General features: G+C 41.5%; 3 protein-coding genes across 4 annotated transcripts in view; 1 reads left to right on the top strand and 2 right to left on the bottom strand.

Annotated features, from left to right (window-relative positions):
• Positions 1–22,529, top strand: part of LOC129762175 (mitochondrial cardiolipin hydrolase-like) — a 332,776-nt gene that overhangs the window by 261,784 nt on the left and 48,463 nt on the right. The window lies entirely within an intron of this gene.
• On the bottom strand, positions 781–1,443 carry LOC129761685 (uncharacterized). Its single transcript, XM_055759419.1, has one exon. It carries the CDS (start codon positions 1,441–1,443, stop codon positions 781–783), a length of 663 nt encoding a protein of 220 aa, XP_055615394.1.
• LOC129761684 (uncharacterized) lies at positions 3,121–4,731 on the bottom strand. The gene has a single exon (XM_055759418.1). The coding sequence runs from the start codon at positions 4,729–4,731 to the stop codon at positions 3,121–3,123; it is 1,611 nt and encodes a 536-aa protein (XP_055615393.1).

Here is a 22,529-nt window from a genome sequence, read left to right as displayed (position 1 = left end):
AGTGCCGATTTTTGACAATTTTTTTTTCGGTATGACACTAGATCTCGACGTTTCATGTCATTTTATGACATTTGGCATTTATGACACACTTTTTTTTTCGAAAACCCCGATTTCCTTTACTCCCCCCTCGGGTGATTTTTCGATTTTCAAAAAAATTCAAACTTTGACCACTTTGAGTCACTCTCCCTTAAGTCCGATTGAGCTGAAATTTGGCATAGGGTGTTTTTTTCGAGGTGGTGAACGTTTTGTATAGGGTAACGTTTTGAAATTTTAGGGTCGATTTTTTCCCATACATTCATTGGCAGCCTAACCAATGCTCTATAACTCTTTCTAAGACACTATTCCGGTACGACTCATAATTTTTGAAATATAAATTATCTGTTGGGGTTTCACAGTGTTTACCGGTATCGAAGGGATTTCTTTTCCGTGTTAAACGGCGATCAAGTTCCAGAATGGGTGTAACTTGGGGATTTAGAGGATTATTCGGGATTGTAAAAAGTAAGCCGACGCGGTCGAGTTCTCTATTTCAACTGGCTTTATTCTGTCCTCAATACTAACTACATTGGCAAATTTGGACAAATTAGGGATGCTCAAAAAGAATCTTCAAAATTCTATAATCGCTTCAACATTCCCGGCCACTTTGGAATAACTGATATTCCAAGAAAATACTAACATGTTTTATTTTTTAAGATTGATTGTAGCTGCATTGTACATATTAATTCAGTTAAGTTCGGTACGCTATCAAAATTCACAGCCTCCGTGGCTTCATACGAAGGTTGTTTAGCTGTTGATTGGTGATGGTAAAAGTGCTATTTTTGCTGTAGGTCGCACGACATTCTCCGCCGAAGAAGTTCTCAGAATCACGACTCGGACGATCCCATCCTTGCCAGGGTGTACCTTTACAATTTTTCCGAGTGGCCATTGAGCTGGTGGTAGGCAATCATCTTTTATGATAACGACTTGCCCAGGTTGAAGAACAATAGGTGCCTTGTTGGTTTTGACTGCCCGAGTCTGTAGTTGTTGGAGATACTCAGGGTACCAACGGGACCAAATTCGCTTTAGGTGCTTCTGGGTCTGCTGCCAGTGGTCAAGGCGATTTTCTGGAATATTTTGGAGGAACGCTTCTGGAATAGCTTGAAGGTTGGAGCCTACCAGGAAATGTCCGGGCGTTAATGCTTCTAGGTCCGACGGATCTGATGGTAAAACTGTCAGTGGCCTCGAATTTAGGCACATTTCAATCTGTGCAAGCAGAGTTAGCATGTTCTCATAAGTGATGCTAACCTTTCCGATTTCCTTCAGCATATGTGTTTTGGCTGATTTGACGGCGGCTTCCCAAAGGCCGCCAAAATGCGGTGCGCGAGGAGGTATAAACTTCCAGCGTATTTCATTATTAGCACACCAATTAAACAATTCGTTTCGGTCAGCTTGATTAAGTTTCAGCATTTTGTATACACGATTAAGTGCATTTGATGCACCTTTGAAGACTGTAGCATTATCAGAATTGATCTCTGTCACCTTTCCTCGGCGTGCCACGAAGCGACGTAGTGCAGCCAAGAACGCAGATGTTGAGAGATCACTTACTAGTTCAATGTGAACTGCACGTGTTGAAAAACACACAAAAATCGCCACGTACACCTTTGTTGGACCTCGTTTGCGAATTGGCGATTTTATAAAAAATGGACCGCAGTAGTCCACGCCACAAATTGAAAAAGGACGCGTGGGAGTAACACGTGATGTTGGCAAGTCAGCAATGCTCTGTTGTATCAGGATTGGCTTGTTACGAAAGCATACATGACACTGGTGGTAAATGCGTCTCACGAGATTTCTTCCGCCAATTATCCAGTATTTTTGACGTAAACTAGATAGCATCAGTTGTGGACCTGCATGCAACAACAGTTTGTGGAAATATGATACTAATAGTATGGCCAATGGATGCTTCGCAGACAATACTATAGGGTGTTTGATAGAATAAGATATTTCTGCATTGTTCAAACGGCCTCCAACACGGATGATTCCATAAACATCGAGGTACGGTGTTAACCATTTCAAAACACTGGACTTAGGAACGAATTCTCCATTGACAAGACTTTCTTGTTCACGGAGGAAATTTTCACGTTGTGCTATACGACAGAGAATTCGATCAGCTATTTGCAGCTCTGAAGACATAAGTGGTTCTAAGTTCTGTACAATAATCTGTGTACGCAGATGAGTGTATATTTCAGGAGTGGTGCGGTGGGAAGTGGTGCGAGCTCGTAATATTTCAATGTATCGTATCCAATACGCAATCGTCCGTCGAAGCCGTGGGTAACTGGAGAACCGCGTGAAAATTCGTTCGCTTAAATCAATTTCAGTCGTTGACATGGCTACTAATGAAACCTTTTTTCCTTCTTTGATTGTTTCTGCTAAATCTTCTGCTGGTAATGCCCCGATAGGCCATAATTCCGCTGGTTGGGAAAGCCATGGTGGTCCATTCCACCATCTTGTACGATTAATAATTTCATTTGGGTTTAAACCTATAGAGATGTCGTCGGCCGGGTTTTCAATACCTACTATGTGTCTCCAATCGTTGATATTTGTAGCAGCTTGAATTTTTGAAACACGGTTAGCTATAAAGGTTTTCCATCGGCTGGGTGGTGATCGAAGCCATTGTAGCACCGTTGTAGAGTCGGACCAAAAATAAACAGGTGGGGATATTTTCACTGCATTCATCACCTTCTCATAAAGATGTGTGGATAGTAAAGCTGCGCATAATTCCAGCCTGGCAATTGTATGGCTTGATGAAATAGGAGAAACTCGAGACTTTGATACTAGCAGCTTTACGGAAATCTGGGTTGTCGATTTAGCTCGGACATAACAGCATGTGCCGTAGGCCTTCTCGGATGCATCAGCAAAAAAATGGAATTCAATGCTTACTGCATCGAAAAGTGACACGAAACGTGGTACTCTAACTTGACTCAGTGGATCAATCATTCTATGGAATTGCTTCCATTCGATTTGTAGTTTGGTTGGTAGAGGATCATCCCATGTTTGATCTCTAGTTGTTTTAAGCGACCATATACGCTGCATAAACAATTTAGCTCTCAACACTACCGGCCCGATGAGGCCCATAGGATCAAATATCTATGCTACATAGGATAACACCTTGCGTTTGGTTAGAATGGCAGCTGGCAGAGGCAGCTGCACCTTGAAATGAAAATAGTTCGTTTTGGGTTCCCACGCGAGACCCAGTGTGCTGACAGATTGATCATCGTGTAAATTATATAATTCTTGTATTGCTAAATCTACGGGTGGAATATTTTGCATCACCTCCACTGAATTTGATGCCCACTTCTTCAATTGGAATCCTGCAGATTCCAGAGTCGTTGAAATGTCGTTCATCAACTGGATGCTGGACTGGACATCTCTAGCTCCAGTTAGTAGATCGTCCACATAAAAGTCTTCTGCGATGGATTGATTCGCTTCTCTTGCTGCTTCTTGTAGTGTTTTAATGGCCAGGTAGGGGGCGGACGCTGTCCCGTATGTCACCGTCTGGAGTTCGCAAGTAGCGATTGGATTGGATGGATTCGAACGCCAGAGTACTCGCTGGAAGGGTTGGTCTTCTGGATGCACAAAAATTTGCCTAAACATTTTTTGTATATCCGCAACCAAAGCTATAGGATGCATGCGAAACCGCATCACAATGGACAATAGATCTTGTTGAAGGGCTGGACCGACCATGAGGGCATCGTTTAGCGAGTACCCAGACATCGTCTTGCATGATGCGTCGAAGACCACCCTTGTCTTTGTGGTGCTGCTGGATAATTTAAATACGGGATGGTGAGGCAGATAGCAATGATTTTCAGCGTAATCGACAGGTTGAATTATTTGCTTCATATGACCGAGGGTTTCGTATTCCTCCATGAATTGGACATAATCTATCTTCAGCTTGACATCTCGTTCCATTCGACGTTCGAGGCTAAGGAATCGACGTTCAGCTACGGATCTGGATTCACCGAGGATTATCTCGGGGTTGACCTTTCTTGGAAGACGCACTACATATCGGCCAGAGGAATCACGTGTAGTAGTATTGGCGTAAAACTCTTCACAATATTTTTCCGCGGTAGAATAATTTGAGTCTGTTGCGATGGCTTCCAATTCCCAAAATTTTTGGAGAACATTCTCCAGACGCTCGTCCATTGTGGAGACATGATAACATGTTTGGAAAACAGATGGAAATTTTGATGTGGGTCCACATATAGTCCAGCCAAATGGCGTCTCCACTGCCTGTGGCAAGTCTTGCCCTAGATGAATTTTATTACCGGTGTGTAACTCCCAGTATGCTTCACCGCCGATAATAATATCTACTCTGCCTGGTACATTGAATTTAGGATCAGCGAATTCTATCGCTGGAAGTAGCCACGATGAAGTTTGAACGGGAACAGTGGGTAAATCTGCAGTTGGCTCTTGTATTATCAGGAACTCCAGTTTAGTACAAAAACGATTTATTCTCGATCGAACAGTTGCGGTTAAAGTGCGTTTCAATTTTTTCAGCGACTGTCCTATTCCAGCGCTGCTTACATCAACTTTAGTTTGTGGGTTCGTGAGACGGTTAGCAAGATTGCGAGAAATGAAGTTCGACATTGAGCCTGAGTCTAACAGTGCCCTCGCTTGGAATACATTGCCGTGATCATCAACGATTTCTAAAGCGACGGTTTCTAATAATATTGTGTTTGTACTCGATTGGACTGACATGCTGATTTTTGATGTTGACGGTTCTTGATATCCCACATTCGACAATGAGTATATATTTGGATCTTCTCTTGAGTCTGATGATACAGCTGGAGTGACAGAATTTATCACAACCTTTGTTGATTCATGCAGCATTGTGTGATGTCGATCTCGACAAATGCGGCATGTGAACTTCGATTCGCAATTCCTGGCATTATGGCCGGTTCGAAAACAGTTCCAGCATAACCTTTTTTGGGTAACCAGCTCTCTTAGCTGTGTAATCGACATTTTCGAAAACGTTGGACACAGAAACAAGAAGTGTCTTTCGGAATATACGACGCAAGATGGAATATTATATTTCCCGGACGTGGATGCGTTGGCAGCGAATTTGGATGGGAAAAATCTACTGCCGGCCACTTTTGCCTGAACCGGTTGTGATCGGTGAACAAGATCTGATGCGACGGTTTTCAGAATGCGAACTCGTTGATATAAAAACTCTATTAATTCTTCATACTTAACGTCTTCTTGTGAGCTTGTTTTTTCTTCCCAGGCACGTAAACTTGTTGGATCGAGTTTGTAAGATAAGATGTTCACGAGGGGAGTATCCCAGCAATCGACCGGCTCATCGAGTTTGGCTAAGGCTTTCACATATCGTTGAAATTCATCGATGAGTTCATGTAATTCTTGAGCATTTTCCTTCTTCAATGGGATTAAATCATAGAGCGAACGAAACAGTTGTTTTTTCAGGAATCTGTGGTTATCATAGCGCTTTAATAACGCGTCCCAGACGGAGAGGTAATTCTCGCCTTCGATATCAATGCCTTCGAATGGTTTACGCGCTTCACCTTCAAGTGATAGAAGAAGATATTGAAGTTTGGCAATTGGTGGAATATCACTATTAGAATGCACCATCGATGAATAGGTGTCACGAAACGACAACCATTTTGAAAATTCTCCATCGAACTTAGGCAGATTGATTTTGGGTAACCTCAAATGAAAAATTGATGATGACGTGTGGGTATTGTTGTTCACAGATGTATCGAGATTACTTTGGTTTGCATTTACGGCCTGTTTTGCCAAAAGGAAACCTTTCGCTACACAATAACGCGCTTCGAATTCAGCACGCTCTTCAAGGTGTGTGTCAAACAGCTCTGGATCATCTATCCTTTCAATTTTTCCTTGGACTTCTAGGAATTCGATGTATGCTCTGTTCAGTGACTCCAATCGAACGGGTAACTGGTATTCGTCGCGTACATGATCATAATGTACCATAAAACTTTCTACGGAATCGCGATGGACGTATAGCGCTCTTCGGTTCATAACTAACTGCGCTAATTCCTTCTCTACTTTTTTATCCGTCATTTTGCACTAACTCTCACGTATTTCGTTGTTTTCCAATGCGAATGGATTCAAGGATTCTTCCAGAAGAACACGTAGATGCAATTCGTTTTCACAAATAAACTTGATAGTCGTCGGATCAATTCAGGACTCACAAAGGAATGTAATGGCGTCACTTTGTTCACGGTTTGGATTGCCGATTTTACGTATAGGATACGATTTCACTCGCAATTTCTGGAAACTTGATTGGGAGTGTCCTTCGATCCGGTTCGAAGGACCAATGTTGGGGTTTCACAGTGTTTACCGGTATCGAAGGGATTTCTTTTCCGTATTAAACGGCGATCAAGTTCCAGAATGGGTGTAACTTGGGGATTTAGAGGATTATTCGGGATTGTAAAAAGTAAGCCGACGCGGTCGAGTTCTCTATTTCAACTGGCTTTATTCTGTCCTCAATACTAACTACATTGGCAAATTTGGACAAATTAGGGATGCTCAAAAAGAATCTTCAAAATTCTATAATCGCTTCAACATTATCAAAGATTTCTCTTACTAAAATCGATACACCCTTTCCGAAAATTACACTCGAGTAAAATAATTCCCAATTGCTGAGGAAAACTCAGGTTTCCTCCAACAGAAACGGAATACAAACTTTCATTCGAATCAAAAATACTCATGTTTTGTCATTTGACGATTTCATTCGGAATTGCTCTATGATCAAACATTTTTATTTTTAGAATTTGCTTTTTTTCCGAAAAAAAAGCATTATTTTACAAATTTTCATCTTCATTTTCCGATATCTCAGGTATAGTGCCTGCTACAATCCTGAAATTTCTACCTTTTTTCAGTAAAAATGTCTACTTTCTATAAGTAATATAGAGAAAACAGTTCGGCGACAGTCACTTTTCCGACTTTTGTCCGCTGGAAATGCCATAGTGCACAGTGTGCACTGCATAATTTTGCTTCAACGCTTCGGGGGGAATTGTCTGCGCTATAGTGCTTATTTGTTGTTTGGTTGGTTGGTTGGTCGATCCCCAGAAAAGCTAAACATCTAATCAGACCGTCTGAGAAGTCAGTCAACCAGTCAGTCACACGTTTGGTAAATAATACGCTTTTCAGCCAGCACCGCGCGTCAGAACACATTAGAAGGGATATTTGATATGTGTTCTACGCTACCCAGGATGGACCTTCGAGGGGTAGGGATTCTGTTCGGAGCTGCTGCGAATCTTTGCAGAGGATGGGAATGATGATAAACTGACTGCGGTGGTACGATTGTCATCAATTTTATCAAGCAGTAACCAGTCATCGACCGGAGAGCGGAGCTTCGCAAAGATTTCGTTCTCGAGAGTTTGGCTTTTCGATTTTCCCAATCTAGATTTAGCTTTCCCGTTCAATTGATAAGTAAAAAAGCTTATGAAGCAAATTGGGTGATACTCGCTCCTGATTTCTAGGTTTCAAACAATTAAAGCGCAGACGGACAGCGGCAGTGCGCGGCCAAAGCTATTCCGTAGCGACCCAAAAATAGAACCTATCTATGTCTATCGGTGCGTTATTTCGGGCGGCTAGCTTTCTCCCGCTTAATCACCGCGCTTCAAACTAGGAAAGAACGTCCTTGGCGACACTACGAAATACACATTGTCACACGATCATCTGAGTAGTAGCCGTATTTACTTTCCCGCCGAAATACTGTTTTGTGTCGGCGGAAGCCACCCACTCGCGAACATTAATTCTCATCCGCGCGCTTTCTTGCCACCGAGCAAGGGGGGGGGGACCAACGTTTGAATCTGGCGTCCCTCGTAAAAATTGAAATTAAATGCAAACTGATCTCTGTTATTCCATGATCCACAATCCAGTGTAAACAGATTCAGAGGCACACTGCAACACTGGGGGAGGAAAACATTGTTGTATTCACGTGGATAATAAATCCCAGGCTGGCATAAATCATACGATCGTAAATCCACCTCCAAGGTATCGTGAAAAACCAATACGAAATGCAATTACCGCCGACACCCGGCCGCACATCGCGGAAGCGTTCTCCTGTCAGCGCTAACAACTTTTCGGCCGCCATAAGGCGGCGAGTGGTTGAGCGGCGTACAAAATTCCTTGCGAAATTTATAATTAGCAACGCGTGGTGCGGCGCTGTTTACTCATCGCTTGGAACCTCATCATCCAATGAGAAGTAAGTTTGAGCACACACACACAGATCGGCACTTGATTGGGTTGCTGTCGCCGCTGGAGCCGCCGTCGAAAAAGGGTCAATTCAGCAAAGGACTCAATACCATCATCATTCATCGGCAGGCAGACCGGCAGGCAATTATCCACCCATCAAATCAAAACGGTGCGAGACTCAGAGACACTCGTCCCCAAATAGCTGCAGCTTTGTAGCATAATCATCGTCTGTCACCTCGAATAGGCATGAACTCGCATCATCCGCGAGTTGAAACACTGCGGGATTAATGGCAAAACAGCGCTACAATGTGTGACACGCGCGCGCGTCACATTATAGAAATTCGACAGAAAATTCGGACCGACTTTGTCGCGAGCGTTAGACGCTCGAAGCCGCAAATTTGTCGCCCCGACAGTGGGTGAATCGCCGAAAACGATTAATTGCCTGTGGCGTTCGGACGGAAAAAAACGGGACCAGGCGCTGTTTGGGGGCCTTACATTTTTACTCCCAATGAAAAGATAATTACCATGACAATGTTTTACCACTGTTATCCGGAGTACGAAATACAGGCGCGACGATTGACGTCCCAACGAACGATTTTTGAGGCGATTCGATGCTATAACTGCTTTATTGTTTGCGTATAGAAAGTTCACACTTTTATAGCACTTGATCGATTGGTGATGGATCGTCCATGAATTTTGCACCACCATAAGCCGCCCACCGAATTGCGATCAGCAATTCCTTCTTTTAGTCTGTCTAGCTGGTACAAACTCATCTTCATCAAGAGGAATGATGTAAGTGGAATGTAATCCAGGACCCCAACGGTAATGATCACTTGCCAATCAAAATTTCCATCACCATTGGGTCGAATTCTTCTGAATCTATAAACATGGCATATGACCTCACAAGACACATTGACTGGAAAAAATATGCGTACGCGATTGCTCTAGCCATCAATTCCAAAGATGGTTTACCTCCATTGGAGGAGTATAACTTCCTTTCTCGTTTGATCTATGACAGCGCGGTTCGCGCTCAAACGAAACCCATCCCAGGCTCCACTATTCGTCGAAGGCGTCCCAATCTATGGTGGGATAGCCAGTGTTCCAAGCTTTATGTAGAAAAATCGAATGCATTTAAAGCTTTTCGGAAACGTGGAACCCCTGAAAATTTTCAAACGTATTTAGCCCTTGAAGATCAATTTAAAAACTTAATCAAAGGGAAAAAACGTGCTTATTGGCGAAATTTCGTGGGAGGTTTGTCACGAGAAACGTCAATGAAAAAATTATGAAAAGTGGCTCGAAACATGAGAAATCGCTCTTCAACGAATGAAAGCGAAGAATATTCACATCGATGGATTTTGAATTTTGCACGGAAGGTTTGTCCTGATTCCGCTCCTGTGCAAAAAATTGTTCGAGATATACCACAAGGTAGGTGCGATCTTGATTCCGAGTTTTCGATGGTAGAATTCTCTCTTGCTCTGCTCTCATGTAACAATTCTGCTCCGGGATCGGATAGAATTAAGTTCAACTTGCTGAAAAACCTCCCTGATGTGGCGAAACATCGCTTGTTGAATTTATTCAATCGGTTTCTGGAGAATAATATTGTTCCAGATGATTGGAGACAAGTACGAGTTATAGCTATTCAAAAACCCGGAAAACCCGCGTCCGACTTCAATTCGTACCGCCCAATAGCAATGCTGTCTTGTATACGGAAATTGTTGGAGAAAATGATCTTGTTTCGCCTTGATCGATGGATTGAAACGAATGGCCTACTCTCAGATACACAATATGGGTTCCGCAGGGGCAAGGGGACGAATGATTGTCTTGCGTTGCTTTCTTCAGAAATTCAAATGGCTTACGCCGAAAAAAAAACAAATGGCTTCAGTATTCTTGGACATAAAGGGGGCCTTCCATTCTGTTTCAACAGAGGATTTGTCGGACAAATTACACTCTCGGGGTCTGCCGCCTCTATTGAATAATATGTTATATAACTTGCTTTGTGAGAAACATTTGAACTTTTCTCACGGAGATTCGGCAGTAAGTCGGGTCTCTTACATGGGCCTCCCCCAGGGCTCATGTTTAAGCCCCCTTTTGTACAACTTCTACGTAAGCGACATTGACAATTGCCTTACACAAAATTGCAGCCTAAGACAACTTGCAGATGATGGAGTGGTGTCTGTCGTAGGATCAAACGAATCCGACCTGCAAGGACCCTTACAAGATACTTTGAACAATTTTTCAACCTGGGCCATTGGGCCCTTTCTCTCCACGGAGAAAACAGAGATGGTGGTTTTTTCTAGGAAGCATAAACCAGCAAAACCAAAGCTTCAACTTTTGGGTAAACCGATCACTCATGCTATGTCATTCAAGTATCTTGGTGTCTGGTTCGACTCCAAATGTACTTGGGGGCCCATATTAGGTATCTGAGTAAAAAATGCCAACAAAGAATAAACTTTCTCCGTACAATTACCGGCACCTGGTGGGGAGCCCATCCCGAAGATCTTATAATGTTGTATCGAACAACTATTCTCTCAGTGATGGAGTATGGCAGTTTCTGTTTTCAATCAGCTGCCAAAACACACCTCATTAAACTCGAGCGAATTCAGTATCTTTGTCTCCGTATTGCGTTGGGATGTATGCCCTCAACGCATACCATGAGTCTCGAGGTTTTGGCAGGCCTACTCCCACTAACAGATCGCTTCAATCTATTATCTCTTCGGTTCCTCATCCGGTGTGAGGTTATGAACCCATTGGTGATCGGAAATTTTGAGCAGCTGATCGAGCTAAATTTTCACTCCGGATTCATGAGTTCATATCATGAATTCATCTCCATGCAGGTTGATCCTTCTTCGTATATTCCCAACCGTGTTTGTTTCCCTGACTACATCAATTCCTCTGTGCATTTTGATCTGTCCATGAAGCAAGATATCCATGGATATTCAGATTACCAACGATCGAGGATCGCTCCAACGATCTTCGATGAAAAGTATGGGGGTATCAATTGTGATAATATGTACTTTACTGATGGGTCCTCTATGAATGAGTCCACAGGATTTGGAGTGTTCAACGAATTTTTTAGCACTTCCCACAGTCTTCAGAATCCTTGCTCAGTGTATATTGCTGAATTGGCAGCGATATACTGGGCGCTGGACAGCGTCGCCTCACGACCTGTTGAACACTATTACATTGTAACGGATAGTCTTAGCTCTGTCGAAGCTATCCGTTCAGTGAGGCCGGAAAAGCACTCGCCGTACTTCCTTGAGAAAATACGAGAAATTTTGAGTGCTTTAACCAGACGCTGTTATGTCATTACCTTTGTCTGGGTCCATTCACATTGCTCAATTCTGGGTAATGAGAGGGCTGACTCATTAGCAAAGGTAGGTGCGATTGAAGGCGATATTTATCAGCGTCAAATCGCCTTCAATGAATTTTATTCTTTAGTCCGCAAAAATACCATCGCTAACTGGCAACGCAAGTGGAATGAAGATGAATTGGGCCGGTGGTTTCACTCGATTATCCCTAAGGTTAGCCTCAAACCGTGGTTCAAAAGTCTAGACTTGAGTCGAGACTTTATTCGCACCTTCTCCCGACTCATGTCCAATCACTGTACGTTAGATGCACTACTTTTTCGTTTCAATCTTGCCAGCAGCAATCTCTGCGTTTGTGGCCAAGGTTATCACGACATCGAGCACATTGTTTGGTCGTGCGAGGTGTATCTGGTCGCCAGATCGAATTTAGAAAACTCCCTTCGGGCCCGAGGAAGACAGCCCAATGTGCCGGTGAGAGATGTGTTGGCTCGGTTAGACCTTGATTACATGTCCCATATATATGTTTTCCTTAAAGCTATAGATCTTCGTGTGTGATTGTCCCTACATCCTTATACCCTCCTTTTCTTCCTTTGCGGGTAATTCGTCCCCTTGCTATAAATAGTAGAATAAGTTGAAATGTAAATACACTATAGATATACGAATAGATTTAAGAATTGAGTGCTCATCAACATTGTTACAATTTCCTTGTATCCCATCCTTCTCCTAAAAATATGTCACCCTCCTAAACTCGAGTACACCGCGAGTTATCGGTTTTCCACCTTACTAACCATAGATGTAAGAAAATTGTTTATATATATAGTTTTAAAATTATATTTAAGAATTCGGCTCCTTTAAACTTAAGTAACTGAGCCTGTAAAAATAAACGAATTGATAAAAAAAAAAGAGGAATGATGCGCACCTTCCTCACGTCACGCCGAGTGAGACCCGTAGAGGTTTTAATTGAAACTACTCGTACTAGTCCATCAGTTCCTGGAAATATTTCCATAACGCGGCCCATTGGCCACTGCCTTCCCTTTTCATTGGTGTCCAACAATAAGACGAAATCGCCAACAGGTATGTTCGGTGATGACCTCTGCCATTTCGTCATTCGCTGAAGAGCACGGACATACTCCGTTTGCCATCGGCTCCTGAAGTCCTGTGAAAGCCTTTGCACGAACTGCCAACGAGATAAAGAACTGATTTTCCTTTCTAGCAGATTTATTTCCGGGATAGTAGTGAGCGACCTACCAATCAAAAAATGAGCAGGCGTAAGCGGCTGACGATCGGTAGGTTCAGATGAAATTGGGGAAATTGGCCTGGAATTCATAGTTGCTGTAATTTTAGCCAGGAACGTCGATAACTCCTCAAAAGTGATAGTTTGATTGTTCGTGAGATTTCTGAGTAGCTGCTTAGCGACTTTTATCGCAGATTCCCACAAACCGCCGTGATGTGGTGATCTCGCTGGAATAAAACTCCATTCCACACCCTTTTTTTTTTTAATTCGTTTATTTTTACAGGCTCAGTTACTTAAGTTTAAAGGAGCCGAATTCTTAAATATAATTTTAAAACTATATATATAAACAATTTTCTTACATCTATGGTTAGTAAGGTGGAAAACCGATTACTCGCGGTGTACTCGAGTTTAGGAGGGTGACATATTTTTAGGAGAAGGATGGGATATAAGGAAATTGTAACAATGTTGATGAACACTCAATTTATAAATCTATTCGTATATCTATTGTATATTTACATTTCAACTTATTTTACTGTTTATACCAAGGGGGCCAATTGCTCGCAATGGATGAAAAGGAGGGTATAAGGACATAGGTACAATCACACACGAAGACCGATAGCTTTAAGGAAAACATATATTTGGGTCATGTAATCAAGGTCTAACCGAGCCAACACATCTCTCACTGGCACATTGGGCTGTCTTCCTCGGGCCCGAAGGGAGTTTTCTAAATTCGATCTGGCGACAAGATACACCTCGCACGACCAAACAACATGCTCGATGTCGTGATAACCTTGACCACAGACGCAGAGATTGTTGCTGGCAAGATTGAAACGAAAGAGAAGCGCATCTAACGAACAGTGATTGGACATGAGTCGGGAGAAGGTGCGAATAAAGTCCCGACTCAAGTCTAGACTTTTGAACCACGGTTTGAGGCTAACCTTTGGGATAATCGAGTGAAACCACCGGCCCAATTCATCTTCATTCCACTTGCGTTGCCAGTTAGCGATGGTATTTTTGCGGACTAAAGAATAAAATTCATTGAAGGCGATTTGACGCTGATAAATGTCGCCTTCAATTGCACCTACCTTTGCTAATGAGTCAGCCCTCTCATTACCCGGAATGGAGCAATGTGAAGGGACCCAGATAAAGGTAATGACATAACAGCGTCTGGATAAAGCACTCAAAATTTCTCGTATTCTCTCAAGGAAGTACGGCGAGTGCTTTTCCGGCCTCACTGAACGGATAGCTTCGACAGAGCTAAGACTATCCGTTACAATGTAATAGTGTTCAACAGGTCGTGAGGCGACGCTGTCCAGCGCCCAATGAATTGCTGCCAATTCAGCAATATATACTGAGCAAGGATACTGAAGACTGTGTGAGGTGCTAAAAAATACGTTGAACACTCCAAATCCTATGGACTCATTCATAGAGGACCCATCAGTAAAGTACATATTATCACAATTGATACCCCCATACTTTGAATCGAAGATCGTTGGAGCGATCCTCGATCGTTGGTAATCTGAATATCCATGGATATCTTGCTTCATGGACAGATCAAAATGTACAGAGGAATTGATGTAGTCAGGAAAACAAACACGGTTGGGAATATACGAAGAAGGATCAACCTGCATGGAGATGAATTCATGATATGGACTCATGAACCCAGATTGAAAATTTAGCTCGATCAGCTGTTCAAAATTTCCGATCACCAATGGGTTCATAACCTTACACCGGATGAGGAACCGAAGAGATAATAAATTGAAGCGATCTTTTAGTGGGAGTAGGCCTGCCAAAACCTCGAGACTCATGGTATGCGTTGAGGGCATACATCCCAACGCAATACGGAGACAAAGATACTGAATTCGCTCGAGTTTAATGAGGTGTGTTTTGGCAGCTGATTGAAAACAGAAACTGCCATACTCCATCACTGAGAGAATAGTTGTTCGATACAACATTATAAGATCTTCTGGGTGGGCTCCCCACCAGGTGCCGGTAATTGTACGGAGAAAGTTTATTCTTTGTTGACATTTCTTACTCAGATACCTAATATGGGCCCCCCAAGTACATTTGGAGTCGAACCAGACCCCAAGATACTTGAATGACATAGCATGAGTGATCGGTTTACCCAAAAGTTGAAGCTTTGGTTTTGCTGGTCTATGCTTCCTAGAAAAAACCATCATCTCTGTTTTCTCCGTGGAGAATTCGATCCCTAGACCAATGGCCCAGGCTGAAAAATTGTTCAAAGTATCTTGTAAGGGTCCTTGCAGGTCGGATTCGCTGGTCCTACGACAGACACCACTCCATCATCTGCAAGTTGTCTTAGGCTGCAATTTTGTGTAAGGCAATTGTCGATGTCGCTTACATAGAAGTTGTACAAAAGGGGGCTTAAACATGAGCCCTGGGGGAGGCCCATGTAAGAGACCCGACTTACTGCCGAATCTCCGTGAGAAAAGATCAAATGTTTCTCACAAAGCAAGTTATATAACATATTATTCAATAGAGGCGGCAGACCCCGAGAGTGTAATTTGTCCGACAAAACCTCTATTGAAACAGAATGGAAGGCCCCCTTTATGTCCAAGAATACTGAAGCCATTTGTTTTTTTTTCGGCGTAAGCCATTTGAATTTCTGAAGAAAGCAACGCAAGACAATCATTCGTCCCCTTGCCCCTGCGGAACCCATATTGTGTATCTGAGAGTAGGCCATTCGTTTCAACCTTCGATCAAGGCGAAACAAGATCATTTTCTCCAACAATTTCCGTATACAAGACAGCATTGCTATTGGGCGGTACGAATTGAAGTCGGACGCGGGTTTTCCGGGTTTTTGAATAGCTATAACTCGTACTTGTCTCCAATCATCTGGAACAATATTATTCTCCAGAAACCGATTGAATAAATTCAACAAGCGATGTTTCGCCACATCAGGGAGGTTTTTCAGCAAGTTGAACTTAATTCTATCCGATCCCGGAGCAGAATTGTTACATGAGAGCAGAGCAAGAGAGAATTCTACCATCGAAAACTCGGAATCAAGATCGCACCTATCTTGTGGTATATCTCGAACAATTTTTTGCACAGGAGCGGAATCAGGACAAACCTTCCGTGCAAAATTCAAAATCCATCGATGTGAATATTCTTCGCTTTCATTCGTTGAAGAGCGATTTCTCATGTTTCGAGCCACTTTTCATAATTTTTTCATTGACGTTTCTCGTGACAAACCTCCCACGAAATTTCGCCAATAAGCACGTTTTTTCCCTTTGATTAAGTTTTTAAATTGATCTTCAAGGGCTAAATACGTTTGAAATTTTTCAGGGGTTCCACGTTTCCGAAAAGCTTTAAATGCATTCGATTTTTCTACATAAAGCTTGGAACATTGGCTATCCCACCATAGATTGGGACGCCTTCGGGAAATGGTGGAACCTGGGATGGGTTTCGTTTGAGCGCGAACCGCGCTGTCATAGATCAAACGAGAAAGGAAGTTATACTCCTCCAATGGAGGTAAACCATCTCTGGAATTGATGGCTAGAGCAATCGCGTCCGCATATTTTTTCCAGTCAATGTGTTTTGTGAGGTCATATGCCATGTTTATAGATTCAGAAGAATTCGACCCAATGGTGATGGAAATTTTGATTGGCAAGTGATCACTACCGTTGGGGTCCTGGATTACATTCCACTTGCAATCTAACGATAGTGAATTCGAGCAAAGCGAGAGGTCAAGAGCACTTGGGTTAGCAGGAGGTTTAGGCACACGTGTTGTTTCCCCAGTGTTCAAAACGGTCATATTGAAGCTGTTACAAAGGTCATATATCAATAATGAACGATTGTCGTCGTACTGTTCCCCCCAGGCAGTTCCGTGAGAGTTGAAGTCTCCCAAGATCAATCGTGGCTCAGGAAGGAGTGAGCACATGTCATCAAGTTGTTTGCGGCTAACCGCAGCTCTCGGAGGCCAATACAAGCTGACAATACAGAGGTCTTTGCCTCTGATGTTTGCATGACAAGCAACAGCTTCGATCCCTCCAATAGGTGGAAGGTCAATTCTAAAAAATGAGTGGCACTTATTGATCCCCAAAAGCACCCCTCCGTATCTGTCATCACGGTCCAAGCGTATAATATTAAAATCGTGGAAAGAGATATCATCTCGCGAAGAAAGCCAAGTTTCGGACAGAGCAAAAACATCACAATTGTAGTTATGAATTAAAATTTTGAATGTATCCAATTTAGGGATAAGACTACGACAATTCCACTGTAAAACAGTGATATCTCCGACCTCTCTATTTGAATTAGACATCAAGAGAGATATTCATTGCAAGGAGGGGCCATGTTTGCATCAATTGTTGCAAAATTGTCTTTAATACTGGAAGCATTGAGATGACAAGGGTTCTGATGGAGTCGGAAACATTAAAACACTTGAAGATTTGGTCCAAAAGGTCAGACAACTTTATAAATCCCGATTGGGAAGTTGAACTGGACGGAAAAATAGGGACAGTTGGGGTTTTTGATGTCCCCTCGAGTGCTGGGCCATTCGAAGGTGAATTATTCCCACGGAAACCAGGAGGAACCTGATTTTGCTTGTCCGCTGCACTCGATTTTTTAGGCATGCTAACAGGGGGTATCACCGGAGGGGCTTGTCCTTGAACTTTGGGAGTGGTCACATTTTTGCGCCGGGGATTCCCTTGGAAAATGAACGGTGTGCCCCCGTTAGCTGTGTCCGCTTCTATTTCGTCAACGGGCAACGTGGCGAAGACATTTTGTGTGTTGATTGGTTGTTGTTGTTGGGCCAGTGGAGAAGCGCCCTTTAAAATATCCGCAAAAGTGCGTTTCGAGCGTTCCTTCAAAGAGCGCTTCTGTTTCTCCCAGCGACTCTTGTAATTTACTTCCACACCCTTATCAGTAAGGAAATCCGTAATAGTATTGTTGTGCTCAGCTGAATTGATTAACTTGTAGATGCTGCGAAGTTGTTGAGCTGCAGATCGAAAATTTGACGCATTCTCGGAGTACATTTTAACAGGTAGACCATAACGGCTCGAGAAGCGAGTAAAGGCGGCCAAAAAAGCGGCAGTGGTCAGGTCTGAAACCGCCTCTAAATGAACTGCCTTTGTTGAGAAACAAATAAACAGTGCTATATATGCTTTGCTTACAATCGCCCCACGCGCTCGGCGCCCGACGGTGTCGAGAGGACCAGCGTAATCGACACCGGTAATTGAGAAAGGTGGATGAGGTTGAACACGATCAGAAGGTAGTTGACCCATCTGCTGGAACACTGGAGCTGGTTTGGCTTTAGCACAAATGATGCACTGACGGTATACCTTTCTAGTGGTACTGGCACCGCGAATAATCCAAAATCGTCTCCTTGACACCGCCAATAATGTTTGTGGTCCGCAGTGGTGGTGTGTAGCGTGATCATTCTGCAGTATTAGGAAAGTCAAAATTGATTGTCGCGGTAACAAAATCGGGTGTATAACGTCATCACTGAGACCCGAGTGCTGAAGCCTTCCGCCCACCCTGATTAAACCGCATTCATCCAGCATTGGTTTGAGCTGATTTAGGGAGCTATGACGAGAAACTTCCCGTTTCTGTTGCAGACGCCGTAATTCGCTTCCAAAATGTAGTTGCTGAATATGCTTCACGTATATTCTCAAGGCGCGTTCAATTTCATAGGGCAACAAGCGTGAATTTTCTCTGGAGTTGTAATAACGGAAACGGAGGAGACGAGCAGTAACTCGCAACAACATTTGCAGGTCTGGATAAAATCTGGTCATCATGTTGCCGAGGAAAGAGTTCTGATACGCGGCGATCAGAGAAACGGACATTGTTTTTTGTTCTCGACCGATTTGCTGTGCTTCTTGAAGCGTAACAGATGAGACATAGGAGTCGGTTGATTGAGAATGGCCCGATTTTGGACTCCAGACAGGTCCATTCCACCAGAGTGAGTTGTCCCTAAGCTGCTCTGGTATAGCTCCACGTGATATTAAATCAGCAGGATTCTGCTGAGTGTTGATGTGATCCCAATTAATGGCTGGAAGATGTGTTGTAATTTCCGCCACCCGATTGGCAACAAAGGTTTTCCTGTAGCACTGGTTTCGTCACCTGTCATTAAAAAGACAAAAGCGGTATAATATTATCCATACTACTCCCTGGCCCGACTGGCTCAGTACTTTTTATTTCATCTTATGTTTACAATTACAATTTCTTATTTACTAACTTAATTTTTCGGGTCGCGCTAGAATCGTACGCACACGTTTCCGTGGTGCTGACTCTGCGCGACCCCTGTTGTACAATCAAAACCGCTATGTTGAACTTGCCCCTGGAAATTTGACGAATAAACAAAACTAAAGTGGGGCCGGTTCGACGTAAGCGGGACTTATAAATTAAATAAGGGCGCTACATCTCCCCCTACTCAATGAGTTTTAGGGGAAACTTGAAGAGTTTTCCCTAAAACTGGGTCGTGCGGGTTAATACTCCTATGTCCTATATTTGTTTATTCACAACAAACAACAACAAAAAATATTGGCTTACTGTTTACATCACTTTTTTTTCTCTTTTACTTAAAACATTTGTTAAAACAGGAATATAGGAATTTATGGTTCTTTATATCAATTCATACAGTCGTTCCTCTTGTTCCTCAGCTGCTCCCGTCTTCCGTTGTGACTCATCAATTGGTTGGTCTCTGATACTAGGTGTGGGTTGCTGCTTGTCTTCTTCCGCGTTGCGCAGTCTCATCCTTCTTTCTCCACCAGATACGTGTATTTGCGGTCCTTCCCTGAACATTCCAACGGCCCAATAGTTCAACCGACTCATAAAGTTTTATTTGATTTTATTTTTCGGTTGTAGTATTTGCGTTCATTTTATTCCATGTCACCATTTTTGACCCATTGGGTTGCATCCTTTCCATCTCCAGCTTTTTCTTCAATCATACTGAAGTTTAGGTATATCGGCAGCAATCTTAACTTTCAATATAATGTTATGTCATCTCTTCTAGTTCAACTTCGATCCTCATTTTAGTATCATGTGATTTCTGTTTATCTTCAACTTCAGATTTTTCGGCGATAAATAATCGTTATGGAGGTAGTTGTAGTCTTATTGCGTCAACCTTTGCATTACCTCATTTATGGAATTTAGTTGCATCACGTTCTTCACAGCTTTTATTCCAGATTTGTTAGAGCCAGATTGATCACTCCACGTTTCCAATACTCTCGAATGCTTATTGTTGTTTTCTTCTCCATCATCTTACAGTACCCGACACCTTCGATCATTGACCTTCCGCATGACTCGTCGTCCTCTTCCTTCCTGTGACTATCCGGCTGGGATGCCGAATCACTTCTCCCCTTTTCAGCGGTATGCTGAGTTTTGACCTTGACTCGCCTAGCCATGTATCGCTCCTCGTCGACAATCCATCTCCATCGTTCCAGGGAGATCATTTTACACTTTTTTTTAATTCTATTTTCATTTACACACTTTTTTTTTTTAACATAATATATATTTTTTTTTAACAATTTTTTTTCTTGAAATCGTTTCTTAATTAGAAAATTTTCGTTCGTTTTTAAACAATTTTTTTTTTCTAAATCGAACTTCTGTTCTGCTATTTAGTTTGCTCTTCTTCCCTAGTTTGGGTATTCCTCTTATATTCTTTTTTTTCCCCTAAAATGATATATTTGAATAGAATGTTTTTTTCCACACATGACCCTTGTATATTTAATCTGAGTTTAATCTTTTTTTTTTTTTTTTTTAAATGATAAAACCATAAGTTATGATAAAACCATTGAAATAAAGCAAAATAAAATCATTAATCATAAAATAATGATGAATAAAATCATAAACTAAAACAAAAATCATAAAATCATAAAATCTTACAGGTGTGTGTGCCTGTGCCAAAAAAAATATCTGTGGATAGTGCCTGTGCAGGTGTGTGTGCCTCCCCTTTTATTGACCAGGTTGAGGTTTCGGTTGTACGGTCTTCCTCTCCTTCCATTCTTGCATCTGTATCACTCTAGCGCTCTACTCTGTGGATAGAAAAACTCGCGAAACAAAAAAAACTCGGAAAAGAAAAGAAAAAAGAAATAAATTACTATTTTTTTCCGCAATTCCGCATAACATTACATCTTCTGCTCTATTCTTCAAGTTTAATTATTCTTTGATATTTTTTCCATGTTCATGTATTTATTAATTTTTTTGTATTCCATTACTCTCATTCCTATTATATATTATTCTTTATCAAGTTTACCTTCGTTTTTCCCTTTTTTTAGCTTTACATTTATTTTTGTACTCCCCAACAAATAGATTCTTCTTTTATTCATTTCCACCCTTGGTTTTTTTTTCTTCATTTCGTATCATAACCCTTCATCTCTTTTTTTTTTTTATACTGCCTCGCTTTTTTCTTACAATCTTTTTGTTTTATATAATCGATTATTCTTCAATTTTTCTTTATTATTTCTTACTTTTTCTTCTTTATTCTTCTTCTTTTTGTTTTACTCTGTTTACTCGTTTGTTGTATTTCCTACTTTAAAATGAGTCCAGTTCCAGCTCTTCGGTTAGCTCAAAAGTTAATTGCTAACGATTGGAGAACACATTTATTGTTATATAATTAGCTGTAGACTCAAAAGTTATTTGGCTTGTTATTTCCTTTTTTTTTCTCTGCCATAATTTCCCCTCTTAATATTCCCTTAAGCTCTTCGGTTCATTCAAAATTGTTCTGCATAATAATGCCCAAATTGATGAACGCATTAATTGTTATAAAATAGCTGTCAAAAATTCATATCCCATAAACCTTTTTATATATATATTTTATTTCGCCTTATCCTCTTTTTTTTGTTGTTAGTAAATACCTATTCGGTTGTATGCTTTTCTTTTCTTGACCTTTTGCTTTTTAGTTTTATACATCTCCCTTTTTTTATGTATTTCTTCTGCCTCTTTATCGTATTTTACTTCTTGCTCTCCTTCAATTATTATTTGTATGTCGTAGTTTACAGTTTCATCTGGTTCCTCTACTGTTTTCTCTTGTTCTTCTTCAATTATTATCTGTATGTTGGGATTTGCAGTTTCATTTGGTTTCTCTACTGTTTTCTCTTGTTCTTCTTCAATTATTATCTGTATGTTGGGGTTTGCAGTTTCATTTGGTTTCTCTACTGTTTTGATATATATATATGTTCAGGTATACTTGCTGTTTCTGTTAATTCCATTTCCTCCCTTTTAGTTTCGTTGATCTCTTTTTTTGTCTGTTTGATTTTCGTACCTCCGCGTTTATTATTCCATGAGTCTTTCCTTTTCCTTTCCACTTCTGCTAATAATTTTTTTATTATTTTTCTATCATAAGTTTTCTGGTTTTTGTTCTCGTTAATGGGAGACGAGTTCATTTTTCTTGTGCAACAAGATATTTCTCCTCTGAAACAGCAAAAAAATATGGCAACAACTCCCCCTAAAATCGCAATGCTTGAACTCGTAATCCACGGGTTTTCCAATGGTACATAAATCATATTCTGCAATATTGTCCGTTCGTCTTTCAATTCTTTGATGTCGACTCCTAATTCAAATAACTTCTTCTTGTTCAGGAACGAAAATAAGTGATTACTTTTGTTTAAAGTTGGGATATTGTAATAATTCCCTTGAGTCAAGTTTAGTATAGTGAAGTTGAATTCTGGTTGGCTTATCGAAATTTCCTTTTCATCTTCTATTTCGTAAAAATATGATATTTTAGTGTTAGTGGTAGACAATTTCATATTAGGTGTTAATTTAATTGAGCCTGTTCCGAGTATGCTTACGGTTGTTATATTCGGACCATGTGATATGTT

This window comes from Toxorhynchites rutilus, chromosome 1 (genome assembly GCF_029784135.1).
Source record: "Toxorhynchites rutilus septentrionalis strain SRP chromosome 1, ASM2978413v1, whole genome shotgun sequence".
Classification (NCBI taxonomy): domain Eukaryota; kingdom Metazoa; phylum Arthropoda; class Insecta; order Diptera; family Culicidae; genus Toxorhynchites; species Toxorhynchites rutilus.
This window is presented reverse-complemented; position numbering and strand designations above follow the sequence as displayed.

Coding starts and splice junctions, on each gene's coding strand:
- LOC129761685 (XM_055759419.1), bottom strand. CDS start 1,443: ATGCTGAAACTTAATCAAGCTGACCGAAACGAATTGTTTAATTGGTGT.
- LOC129761684 (XM_055759418.1), bottom strand. CDS start 4,731: ATGTCAGTCCAATCGAGTACAAACACAATATTATTAGAAACCGTCGCT.